The sequence below is a fragment of the Spinacia oleracea genome, chromosome 4 (genome assembly GCF_020520425.1).
Source record: "Spinacia oleracea cultivar Varoflay chromosome 4, BTI_SOV_V1, whole genome shotgun sequence".
Classification (NCBI taxonomy): domain Eukaryota; kingdom Viridiplantae; phylum Streptophyta; class Magnoliopsida; order Caryophyllales; family Amaranthaceae; genus Spinacia; species Spinacia oleracea.
In genome coordinates this window covers 147126100-147148595 of record NC_079490.1, presented here as the reverse complement: position 1 = coordinate 147148595, position 22496 = coordinate 147126100, and the positions used below count along the sequence as shown (strand labels likewise).

Sequence of the window (22496 nt, the reverse complement as noted above, 5' to 3'; positions counted from 1 at the left end):
TAATATTTTTATTAGTTTTTATAATATGTAGTTAAAGAAATTGGTGGTCAAAGTTGTGCATTGGCAAGCGTGTCCGGTCAAAACAGGTGGAGTATTAAGGGACGGAGGGAGTACTATAGAGGGTAACGATAAATAAACTAGGTTTTCTTTTTCCTTCAAAAACTTGCTTGTACTAAAGTTAATTAATGTGCTTTAGATCGATGTCAAAGTTAACCATATAATTGTACGTACGTACTCAAGCAAAAGCCTAGGAGTGGGTCCAAAATTCAACTTTAATTTTAAATTTTAGTAAGTGAACACCTTTGAAATTATAACACATTTCGATCAAATTTGTATAAACACAAATACAAGAAAGAAAATTGTGCACCCAAAAATGAATCATACATACTGCATACACTTTGACAAAAAAAAAAACTTGGAAAAACCGAGTGCAAATGTTGTCAAACATGTGTAATTTGAACCTGGTGAGGAAGCTCTTGAGGAATCTTTGACAGTCGTTCACAACTTGTTACTTGCAAGCATTTAAGATTCGACATGGCACCTTGTTCAACATTCCAGTGGTGTAAACTTTTCAAGCCATAAAGCCTCAAATAAGCAAGTTGATAAAAACCTGAAGCAGAGCAATTCATCTTCTCCCCCACATAAGCTTGGTGATCAAGACAAAGGCTTGTTAAATTAGGAAGCTTTTCTAACACCGGCATTGGGTCTTGCATCATCCCACAAAAATCCAACACCAACTTGTTCAACTTTGGAGGAAATTTCAGGTCATTTATCGGTACTGACAACTCTCCTTTGAGCTCCAGTTTGATCAAGTTATCAAAACTTGTTGACGCGTTCACTTGCTCTTTCCCAATTATAGCTCTAAAAATAGTTAAACTGAAAACAACCTTGGGCGATTTCTGGATGAATTCAATGTGCTCATTCTCAAGCATATATCTAACCGAGGCTTTTCTTAGAGTTTTCATAGCAAGAACATCTTCGAGTATGAAACTGTTGACATTTTTCAGTGTTAGTAAGTTGTTCAAGTTATCTAATCTCAACTTTTCAGAGTCTTTAATGGTGAAATAACAAGGAAGGTATAGATTTCTTAACCTTTCGAGACACCATAACACATTAGGTATCTCTAACCTTACCTTTGCTCTTAAATCAAGTGTTTCGAGCCACTTTAAACAACCAATAGTTGGTGGTACTTTTGTAAGAAGCATATCCCTCATGCTTAAGTACCTCAAGTAAATCAAGTCCCCTATTTCTTTAGGCAAAGTTTTGGAACTTACTACGACTCCATCAAGATCTAATACACGAAGCAATTGAGACTCTCGACAAAGACCTCTAATGGATCCATGGTTAACTTCTGTTCTTTCCTTTTGACAAGGGAACAGCAAAAGAGACCTAAGGACTTGATTTTTCTGAGGTAGTAGAATTTGATCCTTACCTTGTTGTCCCAAATATATAGCCAATCGGCGAGTTTTTCCACTTAAAACTAGAGCTTCTTTGGAATCCAAGTCCATTATGCTTAGGTAATTTTCTTCTTTAGATACTTTAAAGCATAAATCTCTCATAAGACCATGTAATTTGCAAGATTTTACGCTACCATTTGAATTTGATGATTTCCTTTTGGATATTTTAACCATACCTCTTTGCACCAACTCAGTCAAGCAATCCTCAGCGAAATCTTCCAATGATTCTCCTCTACAAACTTCCCCATTTGCTGATACCGCGATACCTTCAGCTACCCACATGTTGCATAACTTCTTAGTAGGGATCTCAGTATCTTCAGGAAAGCTCCCTAAATGAAGAAAGCAATTCTTCAGGTAATATGGTAAAGCATAATAGCATAACTCCACAACTTGTTCATATGATTGTTGTTGGTAATGTTTTCCATTCTGCAGGGAATTCATGAGACCGACAACTACTTCCCACTCTTCTGGTGTTTTCTTGGTCACCAGAAGACCTCCAAGTGCAATAATTGCCAGTGGAATCCCTTGGCAGACTTTCAACATTTTCTTTGCCATTTCCATCATCTTTGAAATACCTACATACCCATGTTTGCAGTGCAATTTATCAAGTATAAACTATGAAACGTTTTGCAATTCTTTGATAATAATTCGTTTTACAAGGCCACGATTCACGAATGCAAGAAATCTAAGAGAAATAAGGAACATATAAACCTAAACTCAGCCAATAACTAACTGCAATGAGATTCTATCTTGTAATACACATAAATCGAATCCTAATACCTAGATAAATCTAAATTTAAAAATCTGATAAGCATTAAATTAATAAGTTGTAAGTAATTGCATATATTATAATATATGTGAAGCTAGGAAACAAATGTACCATCAATTCCGAAGATTTGTGCTGGAATACGACCCAGCTTTGATTGAAGAAGCTCCCAACTTTCATCATAACTTAAGCATCTGATCTCATGAATTATTGATCTCCCATGTATTTGCTCAGCCACCTGCCTATTTTCTGTTATGAACAAAATTTTGCTTTTTGAATCTTTGTCGTCGTCTCCAGGAAAGGCCGGCTTTATACCATCCCAAATGTCACAAGTCCATACATTATCTAGGATCACCAAACACTTGTTTTCTAGCAAAACTTGATAGAGCTCCTTAATCAACACTTGATCAGTCATTAAGGCAATCTCATCACTCGAGTTCGTTACAAGAGATGTTAATATCCCTCTTAAAAGACCGGAAACTTTGCAATTTTGAGGCACATACACCCAAGAAAACCTATTAAAATGTTTCCTAATTGCATGATTAAAGTAAACTTCCTTTGCCAAAGTAGTCTTCCCTACACCATTTTTTCCCCATATGCCGAAAACTCTGTTTTCCCTTGCCTCCGATACCAAATCACCCACAATATTAATATTCTTCGCTTGATCATTCAACCCAACATGTTTGTCCTCCTTAATGACATCTAATGAATGAACTCTCGATGTCAATGACTCAGAGTCTGACCTTGTGATCTTGATACCATAAGCTTGAATTCGTGAAGTTAACGTGGCGATTTTAGCTCTTAAAGCCTCAATACCATTATTAGCATCATGAATTGCTTTAGCTTCCCCAAGAACCCATAAGTACCTTTCAAGCCTATTCTTGATCACAAACGTTTTCCCTGCATATTGTAGCTTTTGGTGACTAATGAGTTTAAAAAGGAAAATCTCAACAACTTCCTCAGCCTCATGCGCGATTTCTTGTATTTGAATGACCCACCTACTAACTCTTGGATCAACATACCGGCTTGCGTCAGCTTCCCTTAAGAAGCAATGCATCCAATCCAACTCATCTCTAAGATGCTCCACTTTTTCTTTTATGGCTTCTAGATTTTCTTCTTCTTCTACAAGGAGGCTACCTAGCCGTTGTACAGCTGATTGAACAGAAGACTCTGCCATTGATGCAGGGGAAATTGTAGTGTTTTTCTGTTGCACTTTTTGGCTGAGGTTTTTGTTGACATTTTTTCCTTAAAGAGTAAAGTCATGATGAATTTTCATCTTTCATGTTTGACAAATTCAATTATCTCTAAGCTGTCTGCCGGCCTTCGTTGATTTCTTTCATCCTGCTTGTACTTGATTAATATGTCCTGGTTAACGTGCAAAGAACTCAATCTCAAATGACAAACTAAACTAATCTGCTTGGTTTAACCTTTAACATAACACCGTTGTGATTTTTGAAATGCAAATGGACGAACCAGAACCAGGTTATCAATTTTGTAATCTGGCCCGTTTATAATAAGCTAGTAGAGATGAGGGTAACCTATACGATAGTAAGCCCAATCATATTAATTCATTATGTCCTCACACGTCAGTGGCAACTTAGCAAGCCCAAAATCATTTTGAGGCCCTTGTGGAAATTTTCTACGGAATAAAAGTTGGCCCGGCAAAGTTAACCCCACAACAAACAACTAACCCGAATGATCCAACCCAAACCTCACCTTGTACCCAGAACTGAACCGAACCGTAATACACCAAAACCACCCGTACCCGAAACTTGATGATCCGACCTGAATGAGCCCGACCAAAATAAAATTTAATTAAAATGGATTAGTTTATGATAATAAGTTAATTTTCAATAGACCCATAATTAACTTGACTCGAGATTCGAATTCCCTTACTTGAAATAGACTTTTCTTCCGAATGAACTCGGCCCATACCCAACCCAAACTACTCGTTTTCTCTGTACTGTAAGAAGTATAGTCTTGTCTCACATGTCACAGAGTCACCACCCCATGTTTGGTTTTTTTTTTTGGTAAGTATGACTATTGAGAAATTAAAGGGTTTTTTTTTTTTTTTTGTTGCAAGTATGACTAATGAGAAATCAAAAAGTCTTTTATGCACTTGGTGTATAATAAATATTTGTACACCGGGGTATTTTTTATCAATTTTTGTTATCTTCTGACATGTTTTGATTAACTTTTATATTATATATCTTTTTTGAGAGATAAACCTTTTAAATAAATGGTTACATAGTTACATGTAGAAATTGAAATTGCGCCAAATTATTGTTGTAATTTGAACTAAGTGTTGAGTTTGATTGTTATGAAAAAACCAAAATTAAATATCATAAATCCTCCACGTATTTTATTATAACGTTTTTAATATTTTGTCTATTTACCTCTCAACTTTAATTCCCTCAAAAGAGCAAATATGAGAAATTAGAAAGCTAATCAAAACAAAAAACTTAAATTGAACCCCATTTATAAATTCCTGGATCCGCCCCTGAATATTAAGGTTATAAGATATAAAAACCTTACCACTAAATCAAATGCGAAGCACTTAACGGAATTACGGAAAGTGTCATCAGATAGATTAATTGGGATAAAGGCCATCTTTAGTTTGGGGTAAAGGCCTTCGGCCCATCTGACATCGCATAGCCCGTATGTACCAAACTACCAATTACGTGAATTACCAAATAAAAAAACAAATGACTAGTTGACCCCGTTGATGGAATTTGGTCCCTATTCTCACCCATGGGATAGCTTTGATCTTTAACCAAATTAAGTCATCTAGTTTTAGAAGCAGCTAAAAAACCCAAAAATGGTGGACTCAAATCATGAAGAAATCAAAATGATTTGAGAATGTTTTATCAAACCAAAATATGAAGTTGAAGCATCAAAACAACCTCACTACTTAGCACCAATTGATCTTTTATTCTTGTCTTTAGGCCAAATGCAAAAGGGTCTCCTTTTCCACAATAAACCCAAAAATATAGAATCTGATCTTTTAGAAAATCTCAAGATTTCATTATCTCAAACTCTTGTTCATTTCTACCCTTTAGCTGGTCAACTCTATACCCAAAAATTTCATGATGAACATGCCATTTCGGTTTACGTTGACTGCAACAACGGCCCCGGAGCTCGGCTTATCCACGCTGATTTATCAGTATCCGATCTCCTATCGACCATTGATGTCCATCCGATCACCTCGTCTTTCTTTGATTTTGGAGAGAAGTTTATTGTAAATCATGATGGACACACCCGGTCTCTTTTGTCAATCCAAGTAACGGAGCTTGCTGATGGTGTCTTTATCGGGTTTAACATGAACCACAGTGTAGCTGATGGTACCTCCCTATGGCATTTCATCTCGACCTTGTCCGAGATTTTTCTGCAGGTTTCCTGCGACGACTCCAGGAATCTTAAAACAGTAGGTATGTGTGACGTAATCAAGTACCTTGTTAAAGTCTTCTATTTCATCTTTGCTTTGTTACATTATTTTAGACATATACCGATATACATATACGTAGTACCAATTACGTGCTCTCTTTGTCTTTTTTTTACAGTATATAAATTATGCTATATACGTAGTAGCAATTTGACTATTGCACGATTTACCTATTAACTTTGGTCACATATTTTCATAATACAATAAAGTAAATATGTATATTAATATATATATTCAAATTAATCGAATATGTTTATAAGAAAGTATACGTGTTACCCTGTTTTAGCACTAGAATTGTGTAACATCACATAATTAGCAAGTTTTGTTACGGCAAAAGTACTATAATACAAGAGTTAAATGATTAATTTTTACTACACTTTTCACTTCACTTCTCTTTTAAAGTGGACTAAATTAAAATGGCTCTTAAAACCTCTTCGCTTCCTTTCTATGAATTAGGAGATGGTCGTTCCGTTATCGCTTTTGGGTCAAATGGAAACAATATTTCTGCAATTGCTGGGGTAAGGTTGCGTACACCCGACCCCCCCCCCTACCCCGCTTCTTGCGGGAGCTTATTTGAGACAATGGGGTAATGAGAATGATAATGATACACTTTTCACTCTGAAGTAATTAGATCAGACAAATTAAATTTTCATAAATAAATAACTTATCAGCTTTAATTTTGTGGTTTTTGAAAAAAGCAATTGTTTATTTTCCTTCTGAGACATATAAAAACAAATTTTTTAAAAAATGGGACATACTTATATTATTTAAAGTAGCTTAGCAACCTGAGACATCGATCGTGTTGACCCTAAAGTTTTGATGATGACAAAGCAAACTCCTGACAATTGGCTAAGTTATGTTGCATAATAGGTTCCGAGATCCTTAGAGGGATAATGCTAAGTTAAGGAGATCCTGAGTTGGATAAACTAAGCAACGTGGAATATAAGCAAGTAATTGATCCATGTCAGACACTACATTGAAGATATAATCATTAAGCAAGTTTACAAAGGTGAGATCCTTAGGCGAGTTCCTAAGGCGAGTTCCTCATATATTATGTGGATCCTCGATGTTCCAGAGAAGGAACAAATTGGGAAGTCTTCGAGTGAAGCTTCTAAAGGTGCAACATGAAGACTACAACATATGAGTTTATGTTTAGGATTTATGTAAGTATTTAATATTGTTTATACGTAATTTGGAACGAAAGGAACCTAAGTATTTTGGTACGTTTTAAATTGAAATATATTAACTGTAATTATAAAAGAGTTTTAAGTTGGAAAATCTTTGTTAATAAATAAAATGAATTTAATTAATAAATGTAAACATAGGACTCTGTTTTCATTCTCCTTGTTTCTCAAGCAAAAGATTTTCCATGATCCTTAAAACTCTCCCACGTATTTCTGTTTAAACGTGCAAGTAGTGTTTTGATTTGGTCTCCCTGTTTCTCTCCAACTATGCCCATGTTACTGAGCAGTAACAGTTAGTGGGTAGTTGAGGAGAACATGGGTATCCAACCTTAGGTAAAACTCTTCTATAAAAGGAGAAGAGTTTTGGCTTTTCAAAAAACAACTGATTTCTAAAAAATCTATCTTAAAGAGCTTAAACGTTTTAAAAGAATCGGTTGGCAAAATAGAGTGTTCCTTGAGTTCCTTATTACTATAAGCTTTATTACGTACTAGAATCTATCTATCATATTGTATTTTGGGTTTAAGGATTGAGTGATCCTTGAGTGACTTAGAGTTAAGTCAAAGAGAGAAAGAGCGACTAAGAGTTTAGTCAAAGAGAGAAACAGTGACTTAGAGTTAAGTCAAAGAGAAAATGAGCGACTTAGAGTTAAGTCAGAGAGAGAAAGAGTAGCACAGTAGTCGAAGGGGATTGCTGTGGGGAACTCGTGTTCGAGAGGAACTCGAGTTAAAGAGTGTATTTGTAATAGAGTTATTGCATTAATACAAAAGAGTAGTGAGGTTCTTCTTGATTAGGGTCAAGAAGGTTCCTCAGTTTTATATCTTTCTTCGCTCATTGTTCTCAGTCTCTTTATTGTTTAAATTCCGCAAGAAACTTACTCAAGTTCACAAGAAACAATTCACCCCCCTCTTGTCAAGTGTTCTTACTGAACTATCAGATCGACTCACAAACTAATTATTAAATAAATGATGTTAGATTAATCCAAATATTTATTTTTAAACTATCTATCAACTCTTTGACATACTCTGTACAATAAAATAAATGTTATTATGTAAGTAAAACGTGGTTTGATACATAATTTTATTGAGTAGTAACTTATACAAATGAATATGAAAGATAATACTAATCAAAATCGTTAATAAAGTGTAATTTGAAAATAATACTTGGTAAATGTTTTTCCGTAGATGAATCGTCCATGAAGGTAAATATCTGTCGAAGACCTATATTCAAGCCCTTCTTTCCTGAAGGGTATGGTCCGATCCTTAAGTTACCATATGTTGAACCGGAAGAGTTTGTAACAAGGTTTGACCCGGGGCGGCTAAGAGAAAGAATATTCCATTTCTCAGCTAAGGCAATGTCGATGCTCAAAGCTAAGGCTAACGAAGAATGCAATGTTGTCGAAAATAATATATCGTCTTTTCAAGCCTTAACGGGGTTCCTATGGAAGTCAATCACGCGCATTCGAAACATACACCCTGATGAAGAGACTAGTTGTACATTGATTATAAACTGGCGGGGTAGGGTTATACCTCCATTCTCCCAAGAACACTTTGGAAACTACTTAGCTGTAGCTCAAGGAAGATGTAAGGTCGGCGAGCTTGTAAGTCGTGGGTTAGGATGGGCAGCATTGTTGGTTCATCAAAGTGTAAAAGCCGAGAATGATTGTAAAATCCTCGAGTTTTTAAGAAATTATTCCAAGGCTCCTTATGTCGAACAAGCAGGTAAAGATTCTGAATTCCATAATGCTAATAGTGTGTCCATAGCTGGGTCTGCAAGATTTGATATGTATGGTCCTGAATTTGGACTTGGTAAACCAGTCGCTGTTTTAGCTGGCTATGGTAATAAGGATGATGGGAAGGTAACGGCCAATCCTGGATGTGAAGGAGGGGGAAGTGTTGATTTAGAGATTTGTCTAAGACCTCAAACCATGATTGGTCTTGAATCCCATGAGGAATTTATGAGTTTTGCATCATAGTTGTCTAATTAAGTAGGAGATACATATATACATTCAATATCTGCCTCAAACCATGATTTAATGTTAATAAATCATTGCTCTATATATCTCCTATTGCCGACAAATTAATTGATTTGGTGGAGAAGTCCAATATGTTACTTTGTTTGATTGTAATTTTCAAAAGGAAGATCCGATCTTGATTTACCCAAATCATTATGATAAGCTGTATTATAATAAGCAATACTTTTGCACTTTTTTTTATTGCGATGATCGTAAGTTCCACAGCTCTTCTTTGCCAGCCTAGAATATAAATATATGTTTAAGGAGATTTGGAAATCACAAACCAAAAACTAGAATTTCATTTTATCAATCTTTCACCATCAATAATCATCCAACGTTATAATCATTCAACGTTATGATGAACTCTCACGGAGAAATTAGCCAAGTGAAACTCATCTCCCAATCTTTTGTGAAACCCAAAATACAAGTTGAATCCTCAAATCAACCTCACTATTTGGGTATGATTGATCTTGCCTTCTTATCCCTTGACCAAATGCAAAAAGGTCTCCTTTTCCATACTAAACCAGAAAATATACAAGCTCATCTATTGGACAAGCTCAAAAACTCACTATCTCATTCCCTTGTTCATTTCTACCCCTTAGCCGGTCAATTAGCCACCCAAAAGTTCCACGACGAACATGCCATTTGGGTGTACGTAGATTGTAACAAGGGTCCTGGAGCTCGCCTTATCCATGCTTCCGTTAATAATTTGAAAGTTTCTGATCTGATCTCGTCTGTTGATGTGCATCCCATTGTCCGGTCATTTTTTGACCTCGGTGAGAAAGCGGTTAATCATGATGGTCATACAAGACCTCTTTTGTCAATTCAAGTAACTGAGCTTCTTGATGGGGTGTTCATTGGGTTTACCATGAACCACTCCATTGGTGATGGTACTTCCTTATGGAATTTCATCTCTACCTTGTCTGAAATATTACTCCATTTGGATGGCAATAATATTGGGGCTAATGATGAAAAGTTTAATGTTTCCATCTCTCACAAGCCCGTATTCAAGCCCTTCTATCCCGACGGATACGGCCCAATCCTCAAGTTGCCTTTTCTTGAGCCCAATGAGTTCATAACCCGAAATGTTGATCAAGGTCCATTACGAGAAAGAATATTCCACTTCTCACCCACTTCAATGTCAAAACTTAAGGTTAAGGCTAACAAAGAGTGTGGGCTAGCTTACAATCATATATCTTCCTTCCAAGCCTTGACAGCGTTTATATGGATTTCCATAACACATGCTAGAAATTTGGAACTCGGTCAAGAAACCGACGTCGGGTTGGTGGCAAATCTGCGACCCAAAATCAACCCGTCAATTTCCGGTGACTACTTTGGGGGTTTCGTTAAAAGAGCTCAGGGTAGTTGCAAAGTGGGGGAGCTTTTGGGCCAAGGTTTAGGATGGGCTTCCATATTGGTCCATGAAGTAGTAATGGGCCTAGATGATAAAGCGATACGTGCCTTTTTTAAAAGATTTGTGGAGGCCCCGTTTGTGGTTCAGCCCAGTACGGCTAATCTTTACTACAAGCCCAACAGCGTGTTGATTGGTGGATCAACGAGGTTCGATATGTATGGGTCTGAATTCGGACTTGGTAAAGCGGTGGGTGTTTTAGCCGGCTACGCTAGCAAAGAAGACGGGAAGGTGACCGCGAATCCAGGACGTCAAGGGGATGGAAGCGTTGATCTAGAAGTATGTCTAAGACCCGAGATCATGAGTAGTCTTGAATTAGATGAGGAATTCATGAGTTTTGTGTCAGCTGTTTGAATTGAATATTTTATGTTATGCAGATCCTGTATGGAATATTATCTTATCTTATTACTCCCTCCGTATTTAAATAGGAGATACACTTACCATTTATAATAACTTTTCAACTCCATCATTTAATTAAATAATATATCTATACCATATGACCCACTATTACATTAAACAATTAATATCATAAACCCCCCACTCCACAGCCCTCCAAAATTTAATGGTCCTCACTTATTTTACTTGATTAAAATATTTACTCCAACCCCTTTGCTTTATTATTTTATTTCATTCAATTATTTTTCTTAATGCTTGTGTTCGGCCAAGTGTATCTCTTATTAGAGTTTAGCCCGTACAATGCACGGATTCTATTAAATTTTTAAGTTCAAATAAAATTCTTATATATAACAACTGCTATATTTTATAGAACATATTAGTGTTCGATTTTTTATTGAATTTAATTTTAGATTTTTTTATTTAATTAGAGTTGTTGATTTTGGATGGAGGTATATACATAGTATTAGTAATTAATTAATAAAAATATGTACGTGTCACCTTATTCATCTACGTGGCACTCGACTTTTTTAATTCGTAAATAAATTTGAAATCTTATTTTTCATTAGTCAAAATCATTACATTTTCTATGTGGCGTTCTAATATTGGTTTAATGCACTACTACAAAATAGGCTTATAGCAACGGCAATAAACCGTTACCATAGATCAATTAATTGTTGTAATAGGCCTATAGCAACGGTTTAAAAACCGTTACCAATAAGGGGCGTTGCTATAAGTCTATGGCAACAATTTCCCGGATTTAGGCAACAGTTATAATAAACTGTTGCCATAAATAACTATGGCAACGCTTTTTATAGGCAACGCTTTTAACCTATGGCAACAGTTTTCTAACGACTTTAGCCAACATTTACACATTTAAGGCAACAATTTTAGCCAACTTAAGGCAACACTTATTATCTTATTGTGGGTTGAATTTAAAACTAATGCAACACTTTCTTACACTTATAGTAACACATCCAATTGTATCTGTAGCAACACTTACTACCAAGTTTATGACAACGCTTTTAGTTTTCATTCTTGTAACGCTTACAATTGAGTTTATGGCAACGCTTTCATTTGAGTTTATGACAACACTTACGATTGAGCTTATAAAAACGCTTTCAATTGAGCTTAGGACAATGATCACTATTGGTCTAATATTATGCATTTAATAAATTTGAACAACGTATAATAAGATTTTCATAATAAATAACTTCAAAACAATGTATACATATATCTTATTACAATTATCTCAATAGTAAAAAAAATATTGGTTCTAAAACTACATCCAGTATAAAAAAAAAAGTCTCTTGCAATCACAATACAATAGCTCTATTCTAATATTTATGTGCCAAAAACACTATCAATCTTCACATACTTAAAGTAGTCTTTCTTTGAATATATGCACCATCCTGCACAACAAACAAATGAAGTGTAACATTTTAATAAGAAACTTGTTATCAATGAATAAAATCCACATACGTAAGAAAAAAGAAGCCCAAAATGAATGACAAAAGATAAACCTTAATAATGGGTAAAGGGCAGCGTTTTTCAATACCCAATGTCTCATGAGAATTCATTAAGACTCCCATTCTAGCTTATCTATTACAAAAGTATATAACGTAAAATGACAGTGAAAGTGGAAAATCCGATAGATTTTCGTTTAAAATTGATCTGTCCACAAAAATGTAACTAACTAAAACCTATTCCAAGAACACCAACAATTTTGAAACGATAACCAATATTGTGAGGGGGAGAAGGGTAAACTACCCAAATTCCAAGAAAAAACATAAGGACACATGACCAAAAATTACAAAGTCATGAATTCCTAGTTAGGAGTGACTAAGAGAATGAAAATAGTGAATTAATATAAAGTGGAATGGCTGAAATAGTAAATGAAGCATTTCCAAGTTACTGTTAGACTATGTAATTTTAGATTAAACATGAAATAATATAATTTGCAGCATCATGGACTGAGGTGATTGGTAGACATAATTTACAAAGAGGCAAACCAACTATGAGTATTATGTAACTTTGAATAAATTCATCCTATTATTGCCTAAGGAGGGGGCAAATCTGAAATTTAAGGAAAAAAGAAACGAAGTCTCACATTTCTTTCTCCAGTAGCTTGCGAATAAAATCTTTCGAATGTGAAGTCACTTTCTCAGTTTTGTCGCAAACAATTAGTAGAGGAACTCTCTTATTTACAACACTGGCCTTGGTTAGGATATCGTACAAGTACCTTAAAACAAATCAGATAAACAATCGGACTTCAGAATCATTACAAGTGTGAAGTGAAAGGAACGTACAACAAAAGGATTGGAGGAAAAAAAATTACTGAGCGGCTGCCTAGCAGTTAGGCAAGAACTCCAAAGAATCAGCAACAAAAACAACACCAGCCACCTAGGGCATCTAGTTATCAAGCTAACTCCAAAGAATCAGCAACAAAAACAACACCAGCCACTTAGGGCATCTAGTTATCAAGCTTAGGACGAAGGCGTGAGTGCCCACTGTCCAGGAACATCAACTAAATGCGCATGCTTGATTTACCCTTCTCTCCATGTAAAAATGTGGAAGATTTAGTTGCAATTTTCATTATGAGATTTATGACCAAAGTAAATAACAGGGAAAAGGGGGTACTAGGAAATCAAGTTTATGAGCATAAATGAGAGCAATTGTCAGAAAATTGTGAGTCGAGCCAGTAAATTATTTAAAATCAGTCCCGGAGAGCAAAAACCTCAAAACCTAAACAATTAATTTTCAAACAAACACAAAAACTATATCCTTTTGTCCAACTCTAATGTGAAAATTAATTAATTAAATTAGTATAGTACCTTAGTGAGCTTAGAGTGCAGCATAAGAGTACCCTCATTTGGATCCATTTAAATCACAATTCCTTGATGTGAAAAACCATCTCGAAGATAACAAACAAGAGAAGACAATATTTTCATTCATATTATATACAGAAGAACACTCAGTGAATTGACCTATAGGTCTTACTAACTAAACAAAAAAATTGAACCAGCAAGTAAAAAAGAAAGGTCATACACAAACTTCTCAGACATGATGGTTTAAGAAACTAGAGTAAAAAACAAAGACCTAAGGACATAATTAACAATGAATGCAAAATGGAGATTGCTCACCTGGTAGAAAAGAACAGTTTTCCCACTCCCAGTGAGTCCGACAAACACAACAGTGTTAGACTTCTTTCGCTTGAACAAACTCATTGTTTTGGGTGAAATTAAAGGTTAAAGATTAGGCATCATTTCACTTTTCCTATATATTAACCAAAGCGGCAACTTAACACGTAACAAGTCAAAGATATCCGAAGGTGTAAGAAACTGGCAGCAACGAACAAATCCAGATAAAAAACCTTTGTGGTGACACGAACACCAGATATAATTTATTAAGCATCAAAAGCTTAAAAAACAAATATTGAATCTGCGCTCATAATAACAACAATATAATTCGATTTGTCGATCCCTTGGGTGGTTTTTTGGTTAAGGGTCAATCACTCCAGCATTAAATGGCTTTCACTTAGTTCCTAGACCACTCCAAAAAAAATAATTGTATTAAGATAACCTTAGGAACATCAACCTCCCTCAACTGAAAAGAAAAAAGGCCAATATTAAATGTCATACACATACACTTGCCAATGATTTAAAACAGCATGCATATGTGTATACTACATCGACTGTATATGCGTATACTTCTCAAAACAATACTTAATCTATTTAATGGCAATAAACTAAGAATGTTAGACTGTTAAGTAAAAGAATGTGTTGTCCCAACCATGAAGGAAAAAACCATACTTCTAGTCGCAAGAAGACTACTTCTACTTCCTTGTTAGATCACAAGAACCGGGGAACACTTGAGCGAAGAAAGAATAGACATTCGGCCTTAATGGTAAGTTTTTTGAGCTGAAAATTGTTAACCCTTGATGTCTGTTAGTTAATTACCTGTCACATATATGAATAACATGAGGTGGAAGGCAGGATCTATTTAATTTTCATGTGAAACACTCAATCATTACTGCAAAATTTTGTATATGCCACTCAATTTTCATCCCCCCTACTCCACCCAGATGGGAAAAGAAAAAAACAGAAAAGAAGAGTGGAAATAATTAAGCCAGATCCATGTATTCCCCACATTCTTCCTGAATCAGTATCTTCTACGTAAGGCAGGCAATTAAAGCTAATCCAACACTTCCAGTAGAACCCCCAACTCTTATGCAAAAGAAACCTCAACTCATAAGGAATGTGTAGTATAAAACTATAAATAGAGAGTACATGTTAGTATAATGTTAGGATTAATAATACCTTAATAATATTATGTCCAGATGTTATAGCTGACACAACATAAAACACCAAAATTAAGAGGGAATATAATGTAGATCATACCTATATGTCCAGATGTTATATATATATATATATATATATATATATATATATATATATATATATATATATATAGAAAATGGGTATAATTAATTAAGAGGGAATATAATGTAGATCATACCTATATGTAAATTAGTAAAGACTATCACATTCCAAAATTTCACACCATGGATTATCGCGTCGATCAATATGGACAACCTGCAAATGCAAACCCCTTAAAGGTTAGTCTCAATGGACCTCTCTTTCCTTCCCCTGCCTCTGAGATCCCTTCTGTTCATGTTCACTTGCTCTTCAATGTTTTCAAACTTTCGAATTTCACGGCCAAGACAAGTTAGCAGAGAATCTGAGATATGCATGGTTTGATTGGAACAACTAGTAAATATGATTAACATAGTTGGATAACATTGACCAAATTCCTTCCACATTATATGGATTAATTAACTGAAAAATATCTTCTATTAAAAAAAAGCAAGAATTATTAGAATATAGAATTGAAAAGATGCGATTACCTTACAAGTCGTATCAAAAAGGACTTTGTGAGGTAAGATTTTTCACTGAAACTAGAACATTGAATCTCCTTTTACATATAGTAGTTATATTCTAAGATAATGGGCTGGAAAGTACGAGAAGATTGGTCTAACATGCAAATCAGTAGGCAATATAGTATTCTTCCCAAGTAAATCAATTAATTTAAGGAATTCATTGAATACTTGTAAACTATATGAAGCTATTCTAGTAACTATCACGACATTATTTGTTGTTAGCACTTTTAATGAAAAACTCATGTGTCAAGAAGATGGATTTACAATCCAATTTGGTTTCCATCTCTTTGACTTTTTCAGTATCGTATACTTACAGAGTTACAGGAAAGCAATGTGATTTAACTGAATTTAGAGGAAAAAAATTGAACAAGAACAATTAGTATCCCTTCAATTCAAGGGATTCCAAACTCCTAAAACTTCACAGATTCCCTTTTGAAGAAATAGGAAATCTAAGATTCGGTTTCTTATTGCATCTATACTAAGTCATTGATCTAAAATATGTACAAAATAAAAGCACAGGACAAGAAATTTGTATGGACTTAATCATTAGCCTAAACAAATATCTTGAAAATATAGGTTGCACCATCAAAAGGGATTTATATAAAACAAATAAAGTAAGGCCTGCAAGTTTATAGGTTTAGTAATTAACAAATCCTTGAACATTAAAATAATCTTCTATACAAATATTGCACACTTGAATCATACTGTGGAACTAAACCCTCAACGGAATTCGCAGCCTCAATATCAACCCTAAATCTTAAGAATTCCCTACTTAAAAATCCCTAATTTAATCCTTTTTACAACACAAAAGATTAATGTACATAATTTCGATCAATAAATTAAAATTAAAGCTTGAATGGTGAATGCTTAGACCAAATTAAAAGGGAAAATTACATATTCACCTTGTTCCAGCTTTGAGGGATGCGAAATTTGATTAACGCTACTCCAATTTTCCATCGCCAATTAAGAAATCCAATAGCCATGAATTTGGTGCTCACCCCTTGCCATTCAAACCCAAAGAGAAGCAATGGTTCATACGACATAAATTTATTGAACTTATGTTTTTTTTTGGGAAAAAACTAAATTCAGGAAATTAGGTTTGAATTAAGGTAGAAAAATCAGAGATTGTAGATTTGAAAGGTGGAAAGAACAATCAATGTTGAAAAATTGCGATTAAACGAAGAATTTCAAAGGCGACCGGCAATGAATTAATAAGGAGTAGAGGAAATTCCAAGAAGAAGGCGAATGTAAAGGGTAAATGAAACTAGTTTGAGGGCTTTGTAAGTGTAGGAAATATAAATAAAAGTGAATGAAAATTTTGATAATAGTGGAAAACTGTTGCACTAGCTAAGACGAAAAAAAATAACGTATAACTGTTGCCTTTAGAAAACTATTGCAACAGTTGTATTCACAGAAAATAAAATAAACCTTATTAGTGAAAAACCGTTATTATAGACCACTTATTGCAACGGTGTAAAAACTGTTGCTTTTTCTAGCGTTGCTATAGGCCACTTTTCTAGTAGTGATGTTTGATTTTGGATTGAATTTAAGATCTAAAATCTAAGATACTTGCATTGCTACTGGTGGTGACTCTAATCTCCTTGATTATTGTATCTGCTCTGTGAGACTAAATAAGTGAACTCTTAAATTATGGTCATTATTCCATGCACCTAGGCACAGTGAACTCTTTATATTACATCAAGAAATTAGCTGACATTCTGTTCTAATTATGTTACATATTGATCGGGAACACATGCACACTATGTTTTATGTTGTTGATCTACACTCAGAAAGACCCTCGATCTACCCCCTCTTATGCGGATGATCTTAAGTGGTAATGTTTGATATAGTCACTAGTAGAAAAAATCCCTGTTGCAGCCCCCTTGTTGCAGCGTACATGTATTAATACGCTTCAACAACCAGTAGGTCAATGCGGGTCAAACTCTTTAAAGGGTTGTTGCAGCGTGCAAATTAATTGCCCCTGCAAAAGATTTTGTTGCAGCGTACATTGTAAAAGCCCCCTGCAATAGCCCGTTTTTGTTGCAGCGTACATTTTAAAGCCCCCTGCAATAGCCCGATTAAAAAAAAATTCATTCCAATATTCATTGAATAGCATCTGAAAGTTTCTGTTCTCGCGCTCATCTCCCTCTTCTTCCCTTCACTTTCCATGCGTCGTCCCCTAAAAAAAAAACTTTCCCTGCACAAAAAACTTTCCCTCCATCGTCAATCTAGCTTCCTCGTCGGTGGTTCTGGCCTCCTCGCCAGCCGCCACCTGTTAGCTTGCTCGGCCGGTGATTCCAAGGAAAAACTTTGCTTGCTCACGTCGGTGGTTCCAAGAAAGAAAGTTGCTCGCGTCCTGTTCTCCGTCAACCTCCTCGCCGCGGCTAGTAATCTTTGTTCAATTCGTTTATCTGATTTTCGTTTTAAGAATTAGGGTTTGTTCAATTCATTTTTAGGGTTCTGTGCGTTTGTTCAATTCGTTTTTAGGGTTTGTTCAATTCGTTTGTTAAATTCGTTTTTAGAGTTTGTTCATAGATAAAGATGTGGTGGTGTTGGAATCAGAGAATGGTGGTGGTGGTGGTGGCGGTGGTGGTGGTGGGGTGGAGCAGGGGAGGTGAAGTTGACTGTTGTTAATTGCATTGTACTATTGAAATGTGATTTTTCAAGGGCTTGAGTTGACTATTGTTTGCTCTTGTTGATATAGTTTGAACATGGTGGATTTTTTATTTTTTGATGTATTTATTTTTGTTTTTATTCAAATGATTAGCATTGATTTCATTAGCTGTGTTTTGGGTTGCATTTTACTTTTAGAACTGAGGTTTTTCAAGTTAGTTGTTGATGTTTATAGATTGGGGATTTTGGGTTGCAAGATTACAATTATGTCAAATGATCATGAGGTACTCGTATGATATATGGAAAGTAGTACCGTCCTATACACTTGAGGATGATTAAGTTACATGTGTAGTATTTCTTATTACTTGTGACCAAGTTCTTAGAACCAATACTGTCTTCTGCTGCTGCTCTATTGTTCTGGGAAGGGAGTTCTTTTTTTTGGTTGCAAATGAACCTCACCCCCCCTGCACCTGTAGCAAAGAGATTGAAGGTTGTCTAACCCTGCTTTTAGATTTTAATATGCTCTAGAATATCCTTGTGATCATGTTTATTTTGGTTTAACTTCAGCATAGGATGGCATCTCTGATTTGTTACTGATGGTTACATATGTTATTATCCCTAATGGTATCTCGTATTCTTGTGTCTTCTTATTGAAGTTATTGTTTGCTAGCAGTAAAAGGATCAGCGGACTTGACATTGCGCCACCAATTGCTATGATGACAACCCCAGCTTTTTACCCAACTAGTTGTTGGACCGCGCGCGCTAAGAAATTGAAATCAATTTGCAAAATAAGTTGGGAACTTATGTTTCCTAATTAAGTAATTAAGAATTAATTTAACGAATGTAGAATGTAACTTAGTTACTAATAATAGTCACAATTGAAATACCCTGCTATTTAAAATAATGTCAACTCGTTATTCCAATAATGTCAACTCGTAGAACAATTTTGTAAGTTTAAAGGTTTGGGGAAAGAGGAAGAAGAATATGTAAGTTAGGGGGTTTGAACTCAAGACCTTTGCAAATGTCAATATAGAGCTTCTAAAGGGAAGGTTTCAATTTTCAATCCCTTGTGAATAGTGAATTTCAAGGTTTTAACACTCAAAACACTATTGATAAGCGTAGTATTTTCAATGCATGCATTTTAAAGGGTTGGGATACAGGTTCAATCACGACAACTCCTGTTCCTGGGATGTTTCTTAACATGTTCCCTTTAACGTCAGGGCAGGTATGAATTGTTAATTGTGTCATTTTTACTAATTTGCCTTCATTGTTGTTAATTTCTTTTCTTTCTTTGTAGTTGCCTCTTGGAACTCTTCCTATCATGCCTGTTCAAGCAATGACTCAGCAGGTTAACTGTGATGCTATTTCTTCATTGAATTTCATTAATCATGCATCATTAATTTATATTTTATAAATCTGATGAGTGATATGAAATTTACAGGCAACTAGACATGCTCGATGGGTTTATGTTGGAGGATTACCCCCAGAGCTAATGAGCAGGTTTTCCGTCTTCATTATTTTCAATTTTTCACGTTGTTAATCCTTGTTATCCTATTCTACCATATTATTTGCTAATAATCTTGGATTATCATTGTTGCAGACCGTGGCTATCTATTTCAGCCATGTTATGGCCTCAATTAGAGGAAATACTGCAGGACCAGGTACGAGCGCAAAGTTTCAGATGCGCTTTGGTATAGATTTTTATTTTTAAAATTTAATAATCTTGTCATAACTTATGCTTGTTCAGGTGATGTTGTTGTAAATGTCTATATAAACCATGAAAAAAAAGTTTGCTTTTGTGGAGATGAGATCGGTTGAGGAAGCTAGTAATGTTATGGCGCTAGATGGTATTATATTTGAGGTATATTTTTTGCCTTCGTTGTTCACCATTGTTCTGCTGTTTCTGGTACGGATGTGGGATTCTATTTGGCACTAGTTACTCTTGGTAACATATTACGCTCTTGCAATTGCAGGGGGCTCCAGTCAAGGTGAGGAGACCCAGTGACTACAACCCATCACTTGCTGCAACACTTGGTTTGAGTCAGCCTAATCCAAACCTAAACCTGGCTGCTGTTGGCTTGACACCAGGTTCTACAGGGAGTCTTGAGGGTCCTGATAGGATATTTGTTGGTGAGCTTCCTTATTACTTCACTAAGGCTCAAGTGCGAGATTTGTTGGAATCCTTTGGAGCACTTTGAGGTTTTGATCTTGTCCAGGACAGAGAAACCGGAAATTCTAAAGGCTATGCCTTTTCTGTTTACCAAGATCTGTCTGTTACGGATATTTCAAGTATACCTTAAATCGCCATGTGATTAGATTTTTACGCAATTTTTGCCCCTCCTGTTTAATTTTTTGCTTTTATAGTTTGATTATCCCATATTTACTTGATTTTATTGTCAACTACAGGGTTAGATTTTTGAGAACAAGATGTATTGATAGTTGTAGTAGTTTATAAAATACTAGTTATTCTTTTACATCTCTTTATGTCAGCATTTCCATGCAATTATAAGCATTGTATTCCTTTTCACTTTGTTGCTTGATATTTTAAGTCTGTAAATTGGTACAGGTATATTTATCAACATTTGTTGGGACATGAAGTCGAGATGCAGGTGGTTTGAAATACTTTGCCTCGTCGATTTGGCGCTCCAGGTCTTCCAGAGTTGAATGCATCTCAGGTATTATATTCTTGTGTTTACATTTTCGCTCCTAACTTTGAAATAAAGAACCTAAAGACTCATTTTAAACCCTTTACATGATTAATATGCTTAGTTTTAAGTTTTCAAGGCTCTTTCCAATCTATTTATGCACATTCGAGACTTGTTTGGCCATTATAGGTCATATTTAGGCTAAAATTACATTTTCGCTCCCAATTTTAAACTAACGAACCTAAAAACTCATTTCAAACTTACTACATGATTCATATGATTTTTTAACTTTTCAAGACTCAATCCAATCTATTTATGCACATTTGAGACCTGTTTGGCCGTTATAGTTCATATTTAGGCTAAAATGACATTTTCGCTCACAACTTTGAACTAACGAACTTAAGAACTCATTTCAAACTTATTACATGATTCATATGATTAGTTTTAAGTTTCCAAGACTCAATCCAATCTATTTATGCACATTTGAGACTTGTTTGGTCGTTATAGGTCATATTTAGGTTAAAATAAGGCATTTTCGCTCCCATTTTTGACTAAAGAACATAAGGACTCATTTTAAACATTTTACATGATTAATATGATTAGTTTTAAGTTTCCAACACTCATTCCAATCTATTTATGCACATTTGAGACTTCTTTGGCCGTTATAAGTCATATTTAGGCTAAAATGACATTTTTGCTCCCAACTTTGAACTAACGAACTTAGGAACTAATTTCCAACTTATTATATGATTCATATGATTATTTTGAACTTTTCAAGACTCAATCCGATCTATTTATGCACATTTGAGACTTGTTTGGTCGTTATAGGTCATATTTAGGCTAAAATGAGACATTTTGGCTCCTAACCTTGTACTAAGGAACCTAAAAACTCATTTTAAACCCTTTATATGATTAATATGGTTAGTTTTAAGTTCTCAAGGCTCCTTCCAATCTATTTACGCACATTTAAGGCTCATTGGGTCGTTATAGGTCATATTTAGACTAAAATGACATTTTCGTTCCAACTTTGAACTAAAGAACCTAAGGACTTATTTCAAACTTTTTACATGATTAATATGCTTAGTTTTAAAGTTTTCAATACTCATTCCAATCTATTTATGCACATTTAAGGCTCATTGGGTCGTTATATGTCATATTTAGACTAAAATGACATTTAATCTAATGCTCCATCAAATTTTTGTTTTTGTAAGGTCTATACTTCGAGTACTGCGCCTTATGCTAGTGAGGAAATTGATGTGGTTCGTGAGCAATGGGCGAAGTTTTTTACCACCAAGTATTTATTATTGACTTGAGGGCGCTTGATCAAGTTGGTTTAGATGTTATAGAACAATCTTTTATGTTAAAATGTATGCGTACGTTGAAATTGGAACGTAAATATATTTAAATGTATCGGTATGTGCACTTTTGGTTTTGGGATATATACAAAACTCCAGTTGTTGTTTTTATATTTGTTATACAAGTTGCGTTATTCTATTATTGTTTTGACAGGTTTCTATATTTGGTGCAAGGCACTCTAGGTATCCCTAAACAAAATTAGAATTTTCCCGCCAAAAGTGCTTTGTTGCAGCGTACGTATATATTGTACGCTGCAACAAGGGAAAAAAATTTCGCAA

General features: G+C 35.0%; 3 protein-coding genes and 1 pseudogene across 4 annotated transcripts; 3 read left to right on the top strand and 1 right to left on the bottom strand.

The window, feature by feature from the left end:
* Window positions 1-308: 308 nt before the first annotated feature.
* Window positions 309-3537, bottom strand: LOC110787731 (putative disease resistance protein At1g50180). Of its 2 annotated transcripts, XM_056826439.1 has the most exons (3): window positions 2338-3537; window positions 1634-2032; window positions 813-990 (listed from the first exon to the last, which is right to left on the bottom strand). In XM_056826439.1, the coding sequence occupies exons 1-3, from the start codon at window positions 3398-3400 to the stop codon at window positions 962-964; spliced, it is 1491 nt and encodes a 496-aa protein (XP_056682417.1). In that variant the 5' UTR covers window positions 3401-3537; the 3' UTR covers window positions 813-961. The 2 variants fall into 2 exon arrangements, with proteins under 2 accessions (XP_021848067.1, XP_056682417.1); XM_021992375.2 differs by having other exon boundaries at window positions 309-2032.
* A 1403-nt stretch (window positions 3538-4940) lies between these two features.
* Window positions 4941-9054, top strand: LOC110787732 (uncharacterized acetyltransferase At3g50280). Its single transcript, XM_021992376.2, has 2 exons — window positions 4941-5651; window positions 8032-9054. The coding sequence occupies exons 1-2, from the start codon at window positions 5174-5176 to the stop codon at window positions 8820-8822; spliced, it is 1269 nt and encodes a 422-aa protein (XP_021848068.2). The 5' UTR covers window positions 4941-5173; the 3' UTR covers window positions 8823-9054.
* Window positions 9055-9076: 22 nt separating this feature from the next.
* Window positions 9077-10683, top strand: LOC130459064 (uncharacterized acetyltransferase At3g50280-like). The gene has a single exon (XM_056827410.1). It carries the CDS (start codon window positions 9217-9219, stop codon window positions 10624-10626), a length of 1410 nt encoding a protein of 469 aa, XP_056683388.1. The 5' UTR covers window positions 9077-9216; the 3' UTR covers window positions 10627-10683.
* A 4546-nt stretch (window positions 10684-15229) lies between these two features.
* Window positions 15230-22123, top strand: LOC110787744 (splicing factor U2af large subunit B-like; annotated as a pseudogene).
* The last annotated feature ends 373 nt before the right edge of the window (window positions 22124-22496 follow it).

Coding starts and splice junctions, on each gene's coding strand:
- LOC110787731 (XM_021992375.2), bottom strand. CDS start 3,400: ATGGCAGAGTCTTCTGTTCAATCAGCTGTACAACGGCTAGGTAGCCTC. Junction 2,033..2,337: donor ACAAATCTTCGGAATTGATG/GTACATTTGTTT, acceptor ATGGGTATGTAG/GTATTTCAAAGATGATGGAA.
- LOC110787732 (XM_021992376.2), top strand. CDS start 5,174: ATGCAAAAGGGTCTCCTTTTCCACAATAAACCCAAAAATATAGAATCT. Junction 5,652..8,031: donor CAGGAATCTTAAAACAGTAG/GTATGTGTGACG, acceptor GTTTTTCCGTAG/ATGAATCGTCCATGAAGGTA.
- LOC130459064 (XM_056827410.1), top strand. CDS start 9,217: ATGATGAACTCTCACGGAGAAATTAGCCAAGTGAAACTCATCTCCCAA.